Genomic DNA, 17090 nt, shown 5'->3' on the forward strand with positions numbered 1-17090 from the left:
ACTACAGCAACTCCTTTTTCAAGTTTTATGTACAGAATGTCCTTCAGTGTCCAAACCGCGAACCAAAGGTGTTTTCTCAGGATTGGGTTTTTTTAATGTGTAAGTATAAAATCCAGTTTTATTTGAGAAGCCAGGGCTAACAGTTTCAAAATTAATACAGGGCAGCACTTTGAGGCAGAAAAGGGTGAGATGAGTGTTGGAAATTGTGTTATTTCCTACTGTCCTGACATGGCAAGGGGCAGGGACTGTGTGCTGAAAGGTCCTTTTCATGCCACGGAGAGAAAGCTGTCATGCAAGTCAGCACAAAGAGCCAGTATGTGCTCAGAGCTCTGGAGCCAGAAAGGTTTTACTTAGAACATTTCCCCACTGTCTGGACACAACTGAAACCCAGGCACCCCCTCCCATGCAGATGTTTTAGAGCAGCACCAAACTGAGCTGTCTGGGGTTTGTGTTGGCACATTTCAGAAAATTCCCAGGTTTGACTCAGCTGCCTGCAAGTCCTGGAGGAGGGACAGAAGAAATCAAAAGAATTTTCACTACTGAAATCTTTACTAAAATCTCACAAAACAAACTCATTGCTACACATAAAAAGTAGTCCGGCTTGATTTTGTCCCCCCTCAGCTTTTACAGTGTTGATTTGCTGAGCTTTGGGTAAGGGAGAAGCCTTTTGATTTGTAACTCTGTGCTGGTAAAGCAAATAAAACTTCTTGAGCAAATACAGCTCCAAAATGTACTTTTGCAAAGTAGAGCTGACACAGGCTTTTGTAATACTCCCTTGTTTCTCACTGTGTATTTAGGGGGGTTGTGAGGGCTGTAAATCGTCCCTGAGCACAATTGGCAGTCTTGTACAGGTGGGTGAGGTTGGAAACCTGCAGGGTAGCGGTGGGGGTCTCCTCCAGGTGTGATCATCTTGAGCATGTCCCTTCTTGCAGTGCAGGTTCTTCATTTGAAGATCCTGACTCTTCATATGGCACTCAGTGCTCTGGGCTGGGGACAAGCTGAGCTTTGAGCACAGCTGGGGCTTTTCCAACCTCAGTGATCCTGGGATATTACTGCAGGGAGGGAGACAGGCCCTGTCACACAGAAAATCCATCCCTGCTGGTTCGGGGTCTGTGTTTGAAACCCTCCTTTCAGTACCAGGTCAGGCACAGCCAGCAAAGAGTGGCAGGGTTTGGTTATTTGGGAGGGTGCAGGAGCTCACCCACCAAAGAGATGCTCCCTGTCTGGGCCTGTGCTGAATGGAAACTCCTTTGGGAGTCCCAGCAAGGAGCAGGAGATGAAACAGAAACTCCTCCCTGGTATTTTCTGTGTGTTGGCTTTAGCTATGTCTGCAGATCCAGGGACACCATGGTTGGATTAGTTGGGTGCAATTACTTTCTAATTGGTTCTAGAAGTCTCTGAAGAAGCCATTGTAAATATTAAGTTCTGTAGTTGGTTCTGCTCTTGTGGGTTCCTTCTGCTCAGGCTGTCCTAAGGCACACAAAGTCACTCCTCTCCCTTCTCCCTCCCATACCTTTGAGAAACTCAAACTGCAGGGACGGTAGCAGGGAGTGTTTTAATTAGGAATATTTCTGTACCAATAGGGCTGTCCAGCCCTGACACAGCTGTCCAGGGAAGTGCTGGAGTCCCCATCCCTGCAGGGATTTAAGACTTGTAGATGTGGCACTTGGGGACATGGTTTAGTGGAGGCCTTGGCTCTGTTGGGAGTGGTTGGACTGGGTGACCTCAGAGGGATTTTCCAACCTGGATGACTCCACAGTTCTGTGATGCTGTAGCTGCTTGAGAAATGGTGATTAACTGAACACATTCTGGGGCAGACTCAAGTTGCATCCTTAGCACTGCCAGTTCCAGTAGCAATTTATTAATTGGTACAATTAATTCAGGACAATTGGACAATTAATTGGGCGATTAATTCAGCAGTGAGCGTTCCATGGACAGGAGTCTGGCTGATGTTTGCACTGCACGGAGAGGACGTGAGCAGCACATCAAATCCATGTTGTCATTGGCACTCTGGGACTGCAGTGCCAGAAAGGGAAGCGTGGCAGTGACACTTCTCAGGGTTCTCTTGCTGGGTCTCACCCCAGACCAGTGAGTTTCTGGCTGAAATGGTCTCACTGTACTGGTGGTACCAGGTATTGGGGCTTAAGGAGTTTTCTGGAGGATTCTGGATGTTTTGTGCAGGTGGGAGAGCTAAGTGCTGGCAGTCACTTGGTATGCTCAAGTTTCATTTGGGTTTGTCTCATCAAGACCTTGCTCTTTCCCAGTCAGGCAGTATGTTCCCAGTGTTAAATTATTGGTATAATTACCCTGTTTTACTGTCTGTGGGCAGCTTGGTCTAGAGCACCAATTCCAGCAGAAGTGTCCCACCTACCTGCCATTGTGCCCAATAATATGTTTTTCACTTCTGTACATTATTTTGATCAGATGCAATTTCCTTGTAAAACCAGTTTTGCAAAAGTGTGAAGTGCTTTTGTTTGCAGCGTGTCTTTGGCTGTAAAAAAGCCACTTCTTAGGTAACAAACCTTTACAGTATTTGGCAGGTGAAATCCCTGCGTCAAAAAAAAGAAAACAAAACAAAAAAAGAAAACAACAACCCACAAGAGATGTAGACTGAGCTGTGCTTTGCTGGAAATGTCCCACTTGCAGTTAATTTTTAGCAGCTGGGCTGGAATGGCTGTGGCACTACAGTAAACCCCTCTGTCTGGCTTTGCAAGGTGGAACAGGCTGCAGGCAGAGATTTTCTCCAGGAAGCCTCCCAGAAAGGCAGTGCTGCTGCATTCCTGTCCATTTCCCAACCCTACCAGCAGCAGGTGTATTCCACAGGATGCCAGGTTCCCTTCTGGGAAAGGTCATTTCTTGCTTCACAGGGATGCAGTGGGGAGGCTCCCTTGAGAAAATCTCATTTTCTCAATTCCCAAGCAAGCTGAGAGGTTCCCAGTTTGCTTGGAATTTGCTTTCTCTCTGCTGAACTGAGAGTTTCAGCCCTTGCTTTTCATAAATGCTATGTTCAAGTCTCACATTGTACATTTATTTTTGGTTTAATGGTCCTTTGTGTTTTCAGTGAGTCCTGGCGATGGCAGCGATGACAGAGACCAACCATATCCATGAAGTGATGGAAGGGCCAGAAGGAGATGATGCCAAGTGCAGTTTCCATCACACAATGTTCCTGGAACCCCAAGAGAAGAAGAGGAACATGAAGGCTCTGCTGGTTAAGAAAGCAAAGGAAACTTGCAGCTGCACCCCGGCCAAAATTAAAGATTGTATTTTGGGGTTTTTCCCCATCTTACAGTGGCTTCCTAAATACAACCTCAGGGAGTACCTCCTGGGGGATGTAATGTCTGGTGTGATCGTGGGGGTCCTGCTGGTCCCACAGTCCATTGCCTACTCCCTCTTGGCAGGGCTGGAGCCCATTTATGGCCTTTACACCTCCTTTTTCTCCTGCATCATTTACTGCATCTTCGGCACCTCCCGCCACATCTCCGTCAGCATCTTCGGCGTGGTGTGCCTGATGCTGGGCCAGGTGGTGGACAGGGAGGTGGAGAGGGCTGGCTACCAGCTGGAGCCAGCTGTGCCCAGTGCCCTGCCAGGCCCAGGGGGGCACGGGAATGGCACTGGGAACGGGACAGAGCCGCTCTGTGACAGCGGCTGCTACGCCATGGCCGTGGCTGCCACCCTCACCTTCATCTCGGGGGTGTACCAGGTAAGGGCGGCTGCAGCTGGTCCCCACCTCCTGGGGGGTCTTTTTTTTTTTTTTTTTTTTTTTAGGGATTTCACCTGCCAAATACTGTGAAGGTTTGTTACCTAAGAAGTGGCTTTTTTACAGCCAATGACACGCTGCAAAAAAAAGCACTTAATGCTTTTGCAAAACTGGTTTTACAAGGAAATTGCACCTGATCACAATAATGTACAGAAGTGGAAAACATAGTAATGATAGGTAGGTGGGACACTTCTGCTGGAGCTGCTATTGGCCTTGTGTTAGAGATAGATATGAGACTAGACATCTGATTTTTTTTGTGCAGAATATTACATTTTTTAATATGGAGAGTTCATTTTTATATGGTATTAGAAGGTACTGTGTTTGAATGTGATTGGTTAGTAATCTAGTGAAACTCAGTTCATTGGTTGGTAAGGGTTATTGTATGTGTTTGTCAAACTTTTCTAGTTTTAGATAGTTTACATATTTTCTTCTAGTATTCTAATATTCTTCTAATATTCTTCTGTATTAATATTCTAATGAGATAGAATTCTTGTTTTTGTAAGTGCATCTCCTTTTTTTCACAAGAATAGGTTGTTATGCAAATTGGTTTTCATTCTTAGAATATGTTTCTCATAGAAACTCAACAGACTTAACTGTTAATTCAGTTAAAATAGTAATAAGGCCTGATTTTACAAGGCCTTTCTTTTGTCAAGTTTTACCTGCACCTCCAGCTCTCAGGGTCTACTCACTACCTTCCTTGCTGTGGCCTGAAGCTCTGTTTATCTTTTTGGCATTAGACCCAATTCCATCAGGTCAAAATGTGGTGCATCAGCTCCTAATTCCAGTCTTTAATCATTTGCCTTTACCGAAGAAAAATTTGGACAGTAAAAGTATCTCCATTTTCCTTTTATTTGTAAATATGCTTTTAAAAAATTTGCTGTTTGCCCATTTGAAGCCAAAACAATACTACTGCATGGAAAGGATTCTACTGAGAGGATACAATATATTTTATATTTACAAATATCTATTTATTTTCTAGAATTCACTGCTTGCCTAAATTAAAGCAGGTATCCTTGTTTTTAGAGTCTTATACATTAACCAGAATGAGATTAATTTTAGCTGTACTGCAGAGCTGTGGTATTTGAGTTCGTGAGTTCACATTCATTTTTTATCATCTGTCCAGGGTGACAGCCAATCAAAATATATAGGAGGGGAACAAAACATGTTTGTGACACTTTAAAACACAGGTTTTGGACACAACCTGGAACTTTTTGTACTGCAAGTTCCTGTTGAGTTATTTCAGAAATATTCTGGGCCTCCCAGGCTACACTGGATTTTGGGTTTCGTCTTTCATCCCTGTGGGATGGGTGCAGTTTGTGAATTGCACTTAATAGTCTTTGCAAGTACAAATGCAGTTCAATTTCTTTATCTGAAGAAATCAGATCAGTTTATCTTCAGTCCCTCTGAATATTAGGCATATTCTCTACAGGCCAACACCCTCAAATTTATTTTTTTTCGACCAAAATCACATATTCTTTGTATCAGAAACTTTACAATCAAATCATAAAATCTTCTCACACCAGTTAATACTATCTAGGTAAGCTAATTATTATTGATGTTTTACACTTAGAAGGACCCTGAATTAATTATCAAGGCTATAAGGGAGCCTTTGAGAGCTGTGAGCTGATTTCATCCAGTGCAGGTTCCAGACCTGCCTTATCTTCAGTAATTCTTTGAGATTCTCATCGAGTTCCGAGTTATCTCTGTTTTTATGATCTGCAGCAGAGGAGTTTGCAGCTCATAGACTTTCTGAGTCAGAGGCACCAAACTTTCTGCAGTACAAAGGACAGTTGTCACCCCACAAGCTGTGGTTTTATTGCAGGCTCTGAACTCCAGTGCAAGGCAGACAAAGGCCAGCAGGAAAATTTTAGATCCTTGCAAAGTTCACAAAGTTTAGAGGAACTGAAAGAGAAATGGCAAAAGCAGGCAGTATTTCAAATGTGGGGTTTGGATTTTTCCCCTAGGTTTTCTTCTTTTCTTTTTTCCCCCACCTGGGTAATTAGCAGAGCAGACAATGAACATTTGTTCAGGGGAGGAAGATCCCCCAAAAATCCTGGTCTGAATACTTTTATATACAGGGAGTATATAATAATTATATATATATTTTATATAATATATATAAAATATTTTTGTAAAATATACAAATATTATATATTTCAATATTTTATATGATATATATTATTATATATTTTTAAAATATTTTGAATACAGGGAGATTTTTCTCCCTGCTCAGACCATGCCTGGTCCTCCAGGGCCGTGCACGATGTTGGGTTTTTTTATCCCACCTGACAAAATCTGTGGGATTTGTGTCCTGACATGTTGTGTGTGGTTGGTTCCTTCCAGGTGGCCATGGGCTTCTTCCAGGTGGGCTTTGTCTCCGTGTACCTCTCAGATTCTCTGCTGAGTGGGTTTGTCACAGGGGCCTCCATCACTGTCCTGACCTCACAAGTCAAGTACCTGCTGGGCCTGGACATTCCTCGCAGCGGGGGCGTGGGCTCCCTCATCACCACCTGGATAAACATCTTCAGGAACATCCACACCACCAACATCTGTGACCTCATCACCAGCTTCTTGTGCTTCCTGGTGCTCATCCCAGCCAAAGAGCTTAACGAGCGCTTCAAATCCAAGCTCAAGGCTCCGGTTCCGGTGGAGCTCTTCGTGGTTGTGGCAGCCACTCTGGCATCTCACTTTGGGAAGCTGAGGGAGACTTATGGATCCAGCATTTCAGGGCACATCCCCACGGGGTTTCTGCCCCCGCGCCCTCCAGTCTGGACCCTGATTCCCAGCGTGGCGTTGGATGCCATCCCCATTGCCATCATTGGCTTTGCCATCACCGTGTCCCTCTCGGAGATGTTTGCCAAGAAGCACGGCTACTCCGTGAGGGCCAACCAGGAGATGTACGCCATTGGCTTCTGCAACATCATCCCCTCCTTCTTCCACTGCTTCACAACCAGTGCAGCTCTCGCCAAGACCCTGGTCAAGGAGTCCACGGGCTGCAGAACCCAGATGTCTGGCATGGTGACCAGCCTGGTGATCCTCCTGGTCCTCCTCGTCATCGCCCCTTTGTTCTACTCCCTGCAGAAATGCGTCCTTGCCGTCATAACCATCGTCAACCTCCGCGGAGCCCTGCGCAAGTTCAGGGACCTGCCCAAGATGTGGCACCTGAGCAGGGTGGACACGGTGATCTGGGCGGTCACCATGGCGGCCACGGCGCTCATCAGCACCGAGATCGGGCTCCTGGTGGGGGTTTGCTTCTCCATGCTCTGCGTCATCTTCCGCACCCAGCGCCCCGAGGCGCCGCTGCTGGGCTGGGTGGCCGAGTCGGAGACCTACGAGTCCCTGTCTGCCTACAAGAACCTGCAAACCAAACCTGGCGTGGTGGTGTTCCGCTTCGAGGCCCCCATCTACTACATCAACAAGGAGTGCTTCAAATCCACCCTCTACAAGCAAACTGGGGTCAACCCTGCGTGGGTGAAGGCAGCCAAGAAGAAAGCAGAGAAAAGAAAGCTCAAGGAGAAGGAGGAGGGGTCTGGGGACAAGCAGAGCAGCGTCCCCGTGGATTTGGGGTCGGAGCCTGTGGGGTTTCACACCATCGTGATCGACTGCTGCGCCGTGCAGTTCCTGGACACGGCCGGCATCCGCACGCTCAAGGAGGTCTGCAAGGACTACAGGGACATCGGCGTCCACGTGCTGCTGGCCCAGTGCAGCCCTTCTGTCAGGAGCACCCTGCTCCGAGGGGAGTTCTTCCAGGAGGGGGAGGACCAGCTGCTCTTCCACAGCGTGCACCAGGCCGTGGACTTTGCCCTGGGCACGCAGGGGCACGGTGCTCTGAAGAAATAGCTTGGAAAGAGAAGGAACAATGGCTGGGCAAACGTGTCTGTGTGTCTGTGAAATCAATGTGTGTGTGCTCAGGGAGCAGGGCAGGGTGGTGCCAGCACTCTGGTACCCTGCAATCTCTCTGGATTTTACCTGCCTGGGGTAGTGATTCCATGGGAGGTGCTGAATGAAGGAAGTTCTTACCTTGATTGTGGCCAATGTGCAGATCTTAAGTTTCCATGGGGTTGTTCAGCTCATGTCCTCTCTAGAGCTTTCTGGGTCTCAGTTCCACTCTGAAGTTGTGATCAAGTCTTTTTTGCCACCCTGTCCTTGTGGATGGGGTGGGATTTTGGAGTAGTCTGGACATCCTGTGCAGCTGAAGAATGAGGCAACTCATTTCTCATCCCTCATTCTGGCATTGCTTTCCATCACCACACCCTTGTGTTTGCCAAGGAAAGGCTGCCAGGGACTGTTTGCTCTGGTCTTTACTGGGCAGTGCTTGAATTTGCAATCTCCCTGAATTTCAGATAGAGAAATCAAATCTAAACATGCAGGAAGATATCTTAATTAATATCTTTTAAGCAAGCACCTCTCACCTCCAGAGGTTTTGGCACTGCCTCCTAATTCAGCCAGGCCACAAGGGCATGGTTATCTCATTTCTGCACAGGCCTTTACCTGCCTGTGCCCATGGAAATGCTGCCTCTCCAGCTTGATTTTAATGATTTTTTTTTTTCACAGATGACTCTTTAGAAGTCTGATTCATCCTTATGGTCAGTCAGTTGTTTTCCTAATATTTAGGAGCTCTTTAGAATTATGAACATTAGATATGGAAAATATCTAGCTCTTTAATTTTAACCAAAAAAAGTCCCTTCTAGGCAGTTTTTTATGCCAGGTAGAGAGAATCACAGGCACCAAAGCGAAAAGGGACAAATAAATTATCCAGCACGTGCCCAAATGTGTCCATGTCACAGCGACTGTGCATGAATGCAGGATTTATTGGCTATAAATAAACCCTTTGCTCTGTCCTGGACTTTATGCAATGGGAGTGCACAGACCATTGGAAAAGGAGCCAGGAAAATTCTTTCCTGGACCTTTATTTCTTACCAGGTCAGTATAAATAGAGCTTTTTCCTTTGATTTTAAATTCTGTGGAAGTGAAGAGTGCCTGTTCTTCATGCTAAAATACAAGGATAGGATTTTTTACTGCTTTCCTCCCTGCAGTAGAATACAATTGTGAAGGCAGAATTGAGAGATTAGTTTTTCCTGAATAGCAACTCTACACAGCACACATCCCTGCAAGAGGGTGCTTTCCTCCCAGAGGAGTTTACAATCTGAATTTCAGGTGCTTCACAGCTTTTAAAAGGGAAGGGTGCTGTGAACAGACAATATTCTCATCCTTAATAGTTTAAAAGTAATGAATCAGAAGTAAAAAAAGGTGTAAAATCCAATATGAACATTTGTGAAATGTTTACTAAATGGAAAGAGATTTTGAGTTTAAACTGTTTTGTCAGTTGTTTTTGTTTGGGTTTTTTTTTTCTGAGCAAGGACCAGTAACCATTCTCTTCTTTCTGTGAAAGCTGAATATCATGGATCACTTCACTCTGGGAGCCTCAGAGGAGCATGAGGTAGCAGGAAGATGAGTCCTTTTTGTGTTAGCTGAATTTACTGTATTTTTGGGGACACAGAACAGCACAGAAGTGCTGAGGGAGGTGAGGGATGGCTGCAGCACGGCTTGGAAAGGGAGAACCTCACTGATACCTACCCATGGCACCTCCTAGAACTGGCACTGGTGAGGAAAAAGCCTCTGTGTGACACTGGGAAAAGTCTGCAGTGTTCAAACCCCACAGATGTTGTTCTGCCTCAGCCCTGAGGCTTCTTTATGAAGGAGATGAATCCCAAATTCTGCTGAATTTTCCCTTTGCTGCTGTAACCTCCTGCAGGAACGTTTTCATGCTGGGCTGAGGATGCTTTGTGCAGCTTGGGGAGTTGTGCTCACTGCATTGGCATTGCCAGGGAGGACTGGGCTGAGCGGTGAGGAGCAGTGGCAGGGTTACATTTTGAGGCTGTATTTCAGTTTTTAACCAAACCTGGTTTGTGTGCAGGGCCCCTGGGAGGGCAGGTTTGTCCCCACAGGGGTGGCAGTGCCATGGCTTGGGGGAGTCCCTTTGCAGCTCAGTTTGCTCACAAGATCAGAAAGAATCTCTGGAACTTTGAACAGAAGCCTCGGTGCAGCTTTGAAATGCTGATTTTTAACTCCTCTTTTGCCAGAGGGCAGAGCAGCCCTGAAAGTGCTGATGAAAAAGGACAGCACGAGGTGGTTGCAGATGTTTTATTTGTTATTGCAAATGTTCCTGCCTTCCTGCAGCTGCTTGTGCTCACCCCTCTGCCCTGAGGCATGGGAGGAAGGAGCTGCTGGCCAGGACACTTCAGGGCAGCCACTGAGTGGGACAAAAGTCAAATAACAACTGCTCTGGGTGATTCTTTCCTCTTCTCCTCTGTCCCATGTTCTTTCCATGCTGCCCAGGTGGAGATTTTTTCGCTTGTGACCGTACACAGGTTTGTGTAACCAAATTCCAAACCTTTATTTATTAAAAGATGGTTTTGTAAATCCATTCCTACCTGTGCCAGGAAGGGAGGAATAGCAGTGTTAGCTTCAAAAGGGACCCACTTCCTGCAACTAGTGGGATGTGTATTTGTGGCTCCTGGGTATTTATTTACATAAAAGCACAATAAAACAGCCATAAAATTATTTTTCAGGTAATTAAATTAGATGATATCTAAAAGATGTGCTGAACATTACCTGGAGCACGTTGCATTTGGCCTCAGTGCTGTTTGTGCAGCCTCCAAATTTCATTTCCAGCAAAACACAAGAAGCTATTAAAATGCAACAGCAAAAGCAGCCAGGCAACCAAAATAAATACTTTTAATATTCTTATTTAAAATTAATAAGTATCTATTAATGCACACTGTCCTGGCTAAATGGGAACTGAAATAAATGCCATTTGCCAGAGTTCAGTGCAAGAGGGAGTTCTTGGGAATTAACTGGAGATTAAAGCTGATTATGGCTGGAATTTCTTACAACAGTGGGTTTCAGCCCTGTTCCTCTTAGGCCTGGAATTGTTTTTTAGCAGTGACATGGATCTGGTTTGACCCTGCTGGCAAGCAGCACATTTTTTGTGTATGGACCCTTTAAAGCAATCTAATTTATCTATATGAATTGGGGATCACTGATTGGAAACATTTCCTCCAAAGCATTTGTTTATAAAGGAATCCATATATTTATATATTTATGTTTTGCTGCTGTGATGGATGCAGCAGCTGATATCTCCATTTATGCTTTTGTGATATTCCTGTCCTGTCCTGGAAGGGGCTCTCCTGCCTTCTGCTGTTCGAAATGAACAGTGCTGGGCATGTGCTGGGCATTTTTAAGGGGAAATCTGCCATACTCGCTGCTTCCTGTGCCTTCCCCCATCCCCCGAATTTGTGAATGTGTGAATTTGGCCCCTCAGAACGGTTGGGTTTGGGTTATCCATCAGTCTGGAGCAGGGATCTTCCTTCCAGTGCAACCTGCAGAACCCCGGACCAGACTGGAAGCTGGTGTAAATCAGCTCAGCTCTGTTCCCCAATGTCCCAATCAGCAATTATCAGTCTAAATGAAGAATTAAGAGATCATTAGCACATTAATGACAACAACAGAGCATTATGGAAATGAACTCTCAGCTGTACTGGAAATCTCTTTAGCACTCTTCTGCTGAATGCCAGGCTCTTTTTCTTCCTGAAATGTTTCACTTGTCTGAGTGTTCTGACACAAAAACAATTTTCAGTCCTCCTCACAAACTTCAGGCACTGCAGTGGGCACGGGGAGCTCGTTTTGGGTTTCATGCTGACATTTCCAAGCTGGGACTGAGTGATGCTGCTGTCCTGTAAGGCTCTGCAGCTCCAGCTCTGCAGGACCAGCTCCTCCTCCTGCTGCTGCTTCCTCCTGGGTTGTGCTGCCAGTCTCTCAATATTGACTGTAAACCCAAGAGGCTGTGTGTGATGAGTTCCATGTGACATGTTGCTCCCTTTTTATGATCTTTTGATAAAGCCAAAGTTCCTGAGCAGTAAAGTGAGTGTAAAACAGCCCCAAACGCTCCCAGTCCTCTGGGAGGACCAGGGCTGGGGCTCTGCTGGCTGAGGGGTCCCAGGCTGGAGCCCCGGCCTGGTTTGGGGCTGGCAGAGGGATGGTGAGGCTGGCAGTGGGTTTGTGGGGCTGGCAGTGGGTTTGTGGGGCTGGCAGAGGGATGGTGAGGCTGGCAGTGGGTTTGTGGGGCTGGCAGAGGGATGGTGAGGCTGGCAGTGGGTTTGTGGGGCTGGCAGTGGGTTTGTGGGGCTGGCAGTGGGTTTGTGGGGCTGTTTGTGCTGCCCAGCTGAACCTGGAGGTGTCTTTATTATGGGATTGCTGTGATTTGTTGTGCCTTTGTCCACAGTGAGTGTGGCACAAGTAGAAATCAGAGATTTTTTGGGTTTGTGGCTTTTAATTTTTGTGTCATTGTAATCTCAGTCCACACCTGGCTGTGATTTGCTGTTGTGCCTTTGTCCACAGCATGGCACAAGCAGAAATCAGGGATTTCTGGGTTTGTTGGTTTCTATTTTTGTCTCACTGTAATCTCAGCCACTCCTGGCTGTCCCAGCCAGGCCAGCAGAGCTGCACCATGGAAGCTGCTCCCTCCTGGGAGGAATCTCAGCCGCCCTTTTGTCTCTGCTGCCTTTTGCCAAGGGGTTGGAATCCACTGCTGGTGGGGCTGAAGAGCAGAGGTGAGAACTGCAGGAAAAGCAGTTAAATCCTGGCTTTGAGCCATGCCCAGAGCCTTGGCCTGAGGTTGGTGAGCTCTGCCTGGGCTCTGTCCCAGGTCCAGCTGAGGGTGAAGCTCTTCAGGCCAAAACCTGCTTCAGGGCATTATCTTCTCTTGTGGCTTGGGTTTCTTCCACCTGCTTTGGAAAAGGGATTAAACACTTCAGTTAATTGACATTTTTAGTTTTTTTGTTAATGGACATGGCTTAGGTGGTGAAGCTGAGATGCAAATATTCCTGTGCTGCTCTTGCCATGCTGGGCTCTGTGTTTGTGCCGCTGCCTTGGTGGATTTCTCCACACCAGAAGGGTTTGCCCTTTCTCCTGGCACAGACAAGAGCAACCCTGGCTTTAGTGCAGCCTTGGCACTGGGAATGACCTTGTTAAATCCCAAGAATTAATTACACTGGGTCATCATCCTAATGAGCCTTTGGAGGGTCAGCTGCTCGTGTGAAAATCAACCTGATTTTTATCATTTCAGTCAGATTCTCTCCGAAGTGGAAATCTTTCTGCGCCTTGCTTTTTCCTTGGAGATCATTGCAGTGCTAAAAGCAAGGCCTCTGGTTAGGTAAAATGGCAAATATTTAATATTTAGATTTAGTTCATAGCATAATTAGTACCTGTCTATTTTATTTTCTAGAGATTCTATAAGCTAAGGCATAATGGTATTTGATGTGCAAATTCATCAAATGTTGCAGCATTGGATGGAGAACCAAATTTCCATTGAGGTAAAATTACTGCTTTAATATTTGAATCCCAGCTCTGACAGCACTTAGTCCATCTCCCAAATGATCTAAAGATTCCACATGGAGGTGGGAAACATTTTGTTGAATTTGGGTCCAATTTTTTATATTTGATTTTTTTACTTAAAGAAGTAAATTTTAGGTTTATTTGAAATGCAATTGAAACATGGTTAAGGAGAGGTAAAATCTCGTTTTTTATGACAAGCACATGATTCTTTGAGTCTTTAGTTTTGTGTTCCTGAATATCTCTAATATGTTCTTGGTATGTCCTGGGGTTTTTTAATAATTGAAATTTGGTGGTAAATAATTGAAATTTGAGAAAAAAATTGAAATTTGGTGATTTAATAATTGAAATTCTGGTGATTTTTTAATAATTGAAAATTCAGAATAATTTTAGATGTAAATAATCTTCTGCAGAACACACGAAGTGGCAAACTGTGCCTGGAGCTGGTTGGAGAACCAGTTTAACCAACCAGGACCTCAGGCCTGGCCTAGGTCCCATTGGTCAGCAGATCTGACCTGTTTACAAAATAATTTGTGTGTTACTGGAGTAAAATGTGGGGAAATTATGGTGTGTGTGGAAAAGATCACTTTATTTTTTTGCTGTGATTTGTCTGTGCAGTAAAAAGCAGGTGTAAAAGCCCCCAGGTGGGTGGTGGGGCGCAGGGTGCTGGGGGAGCTGTGTCACCCTGTGGGGACAGAGCTGCTGCCACCAGCCCCTGCCTCAGTGCTGGGCTCACCAGCCACAGGTTTGTGGGGAAAATTTGATTTTGTCCCATGTCCTGCCATCAGTTCTGTGCCCATCCCCTGCCTCGTGCTGGCTCTCTCTCCTTGCCCTGTCCTGTCCGAGCTGTACCCGTTGTTATTCTTAACTGTTAATTTGTTAGCACGAGAATTTTCTGTCAAATCTGGTAAAATCACTGGGATTTCTTCAGCACAATTAAAAGATGACATTTATGGGGTTTTTTGTTGTCACTGACTGATGGCACCTTCTCCTTGCTCTGCCCCAGCTGCTGTGTGCAGCCAGGACGGGGTTTGTGGTGGCATTAATAACCAAAAACAGCATGTGGGGACAGTGATGTGCCCCTGTGCCAGGCCTGAATTCCTGAGGTGTGGAAATGGCCGCATTTTGTTTGGTGTTTGGTGCTGCTTGTACTTTACAACAGGCGCAGTTACGGCACCTGCTATTGCACGCTCAGCCTTGCAGAACTGCTGCTGTGGATTTCAGTGCTCCTTGAGATAAATTTCAGTGCTCCTTGAGATAATCAAGCTGTGCCAGGGAGCTTTAGGGTGGATTTTGGGAAAGGTTCTTCCCCCAGAGGGTGCTGGCACTGCCCAGGCTCCCCAGGGATGGGCACAGCCCCGAGGCTGCCAGAGCTCCAGGAGGGTTTGGAAAACCCTCCCAGGGTGGGATTTTGGGGCTGTGCAGGGCCAGGGGCTGGGTTTGATGGTCCTTGTGGGTCCCTCCCCTTTGATTCTGTGATTCTGTCCCAGGTTCTGTGGCTTGCTCAGGTCATGGCCAGGAGGAGCCAGAAAAACCTGCGAGCAGCTGTGAGGGCAGTTCTGGGCAGTTCCTGTGACATTGTGTATGCAAAGGTGTCCTTGAGTTATGGAAAAGGCTTTCCTGGCCCAGCCTGGCTCAGCTTTTACCTGAGGATGCCTTTTACCTCAGGGGACCTCTGTGCACAGGCTGCAGCTCCTGTGCTGGTGCCAGCAGAGGAGAAGGAGCACTGGGGTACAGCAATGCCTGCAGGAGCTCCCTCCTGAAAAGCAGAGAACAGCCCTTGCCTCCAGGCAAGCCAGTCTGGTTCCCAGCTGAGGGAACCAGGCTCAGCCAGCAGCACCTTTATTTATTTATTTATTTATTTATTTACCTAGCCAGCTTTAGGCTCTGCCTTACCTGGGATTAACTCATCCTTGCCATCCCTGCTCCTGTGGGACCCCCAGCCTCTGGGGGCTGCTTGGGAAAGGTGTCCCAGGGCTCCAGCCCCTTCAGAACCTTCCACACAAACCTGTGAGACCTTTGGTGCAGCTTCTGCAGCACCTCCTCGTGGAGAAGCTCCATCACCCCTTGTCCCAAAGCTGCCACCACACCCTGTGACAGCATCCCAGTGTTTGAGTGGTGGGAAAAAAACCTCCTCCTGTTTGAAATCTGGTGGAAGATCCAATCCTGTCACGTGGCGGGAGGTTAGATGAGGTGTTGTGTTGCAATAGGACACGAAATGAACGTCAGGCACGCTGAAACTTCCAAGGTAAAAAGAAAAAAAGTTTATTTCTCCATCTCAATATATATAGAATTCTAAAAGTGACGCTGCATTGGAGGATGGAATTGCCACCTCTCCACTGACACTGGTCAAACCAACAGTCCATCAAATTTTTCCTCCTCCAGAAAGGAATGCAAAACCAATCATTGTTTACATAAAAGTGTGTGAGAAACTCCATTACAAAAATTTAAACATCAGAAGGCTTAGAAGAACTTAAAGAACAGGGTGACAGTATTGGGAGAAAACTCTTCACTGGGTTGGAAGATCATCTCATTCCAAACACCTTCCCAGGTGCTCCAAGCCCTGTCCCACCTGGCCTTGGACACTTCCAGGGATGGGGCAGCTTCTCTGTGCCAGGTCCTCGCCCCCTGAGGGTGCCCAACAGCCTGGGCTGGGTGCCAGGTCAGTGGGAAACAGAAATGTGTCTGCACGGTTTTACGCCACTGTATTCATCTGGAATCAGCTGAATCTGTTTGCAGAGCCATTGCAGTGATTATCTGGATAATCTGGAAAAGATCCATAAGCACTGGGAATGTGCCATGCAGGGAGAAGCAGGGACAGCAACAAGGGGCAGCAAAATGAATTTTTTCCTCCTTGTTGTATAGAGTGCTCCCCAGAACCTCTATAGCTGACGTGCTTGGCTCTTTTTTCCATCTTCCAGGAGTGAAAATGCTCTTTATAGTTGTTCATTTGTAGTTCTCCTGGTCCCTCAGCCCCCCCTAGGTGCAGTCCCAGGGGCAGGGACACTTTTGGCCTCTCAGTATTTGTGTTATCTTTGCCCTGCTGGGGCCCCTGAACATTAAACTGCCCTGCCAGGGAACAGGGGATGTTTCCTGGGATGTGTTATCTCCTGCAGAAATGTAAATAATCCCTTTCCAAGAAACAACTGCAGAGGTTCTGTTCAGCTTTTTTGTCCTCGGGTGCTTCTGCTGTGTTTTGCCATCTCAGCAGTGGCACCACTTCTGGGCTTGTCTCCTTTTCCTTGTTTTCCCCTTAAAAAAGATGATGGTTTGCAGTAAATACATTTCAAGTGAAGCTGAACCAGCAGCCATCCAAAAATGCTGTCAGAACCCCCATGTGAAGGTAAGGGAAAGCATCTCTCTTAACCTGGCACCTTTACCTGCCTCACTTCCTTTTTTTTAAAAAAAATAAAAATTGTGATCTAAGTCATGGGGAGCAGTGGGTGCAGCCATGGCTAAGCCAGGCTGCCCCATGACCTCAGAGGCTTCCAGAAGCCAAATAATCACAAATATATTTACAAACCTTAAAGCAAACCAAGCCCCTTTGTGCAGTGCAGTTAAATCTGTTCCCAGGAAAACTGGAGGTGGCAGCCTGTCCTGTAAAACAGAAGGGATGCACTCACACAGCAGCACAAACTTCAGTTTGCTGCATTTTCCTGTTGAAAATGCCTGGATAACAATCCCAGACACAGGAAATTCCATGGTTTTTGCTCACTTCAGGCTAGAAAACAGCAAATGCCCCTCCTGCATTTCCTTATGGCTGGAGCTTGTTGGCACTGCTCTGTTTGTCACCTGCCTGCAGCGTGGCATAGATGGATGTTTAATTGCTCACACACCATGCCAGGAATAAAAACTTTGGATTTCATGCTCTGGGAAGCAGAGGGGGCTGTGTCAGTGCAGGCAGGGTCCTGTCCCCACCTGCCTTGTCCAAAACCATCTG

General features: G+C 46.5%; 1 protein-coding gene across 1 annotated transcript; it reads left to right on the forward strand.

Annotated features, from left to right (window-relative positions):
- The first annotated feature begins 611 nt into the window (after nt 1-611).
- Nucleotides 612-8306, forward strand: SLC26A2 (solute carrier family 26 member 2). Its single transcript, XM_005418931.2, has 3 exons — nt 612-651; nt 3062-3700; nt 6101-8306. The coding sequence occupies exons 2-3, from the start codon at nt 3074-3076 to the stop codon at nt 7595-7597; spliced, it is 2124 nt and encodes a 707-aa protein (XP_005418988.1). The 5' UTR covers nt 612-651; nt 3062-3073; the 3' UTR covers nt 7598-8306.
- Nucleotides 8307-17090: the final 8784 nt, after the last annotated feature.

The sequence above is a fragment of the Geospiza fortis genome, unplaced genomic scaffold, assembly GCF_000277835.1.
Source record: "Geospiza fortis unplaced genomic scaffold, GeoFor_1.0 scaffold55, whole genome shotgun sequence".
NCBI classification, from domain to species: domain Eukaryota; kingdom Metazoa; phylum Chordata; class Aves; order Passeriformes; family Thraupidae; genus Geospiza; species Geospiza fortis.

Excerpts from the sequence above, each read along its gene's own strand:
- SLC26A2 (XM_005418931.2), top strand. The coding sequence starts at position 3,074 with ATGGCAGCGATGACAGAGACCAACCATATCCATGAAGTGATGGAAGGG. Across the intron at positions 3,701-6,100 it reads TCATCTCGGGGGTGTACCAG|GTGGCCATGGGCTTCTTCCA; the intron begins GTAAGGGCGGCT and ends GGTTCCTTCCAG.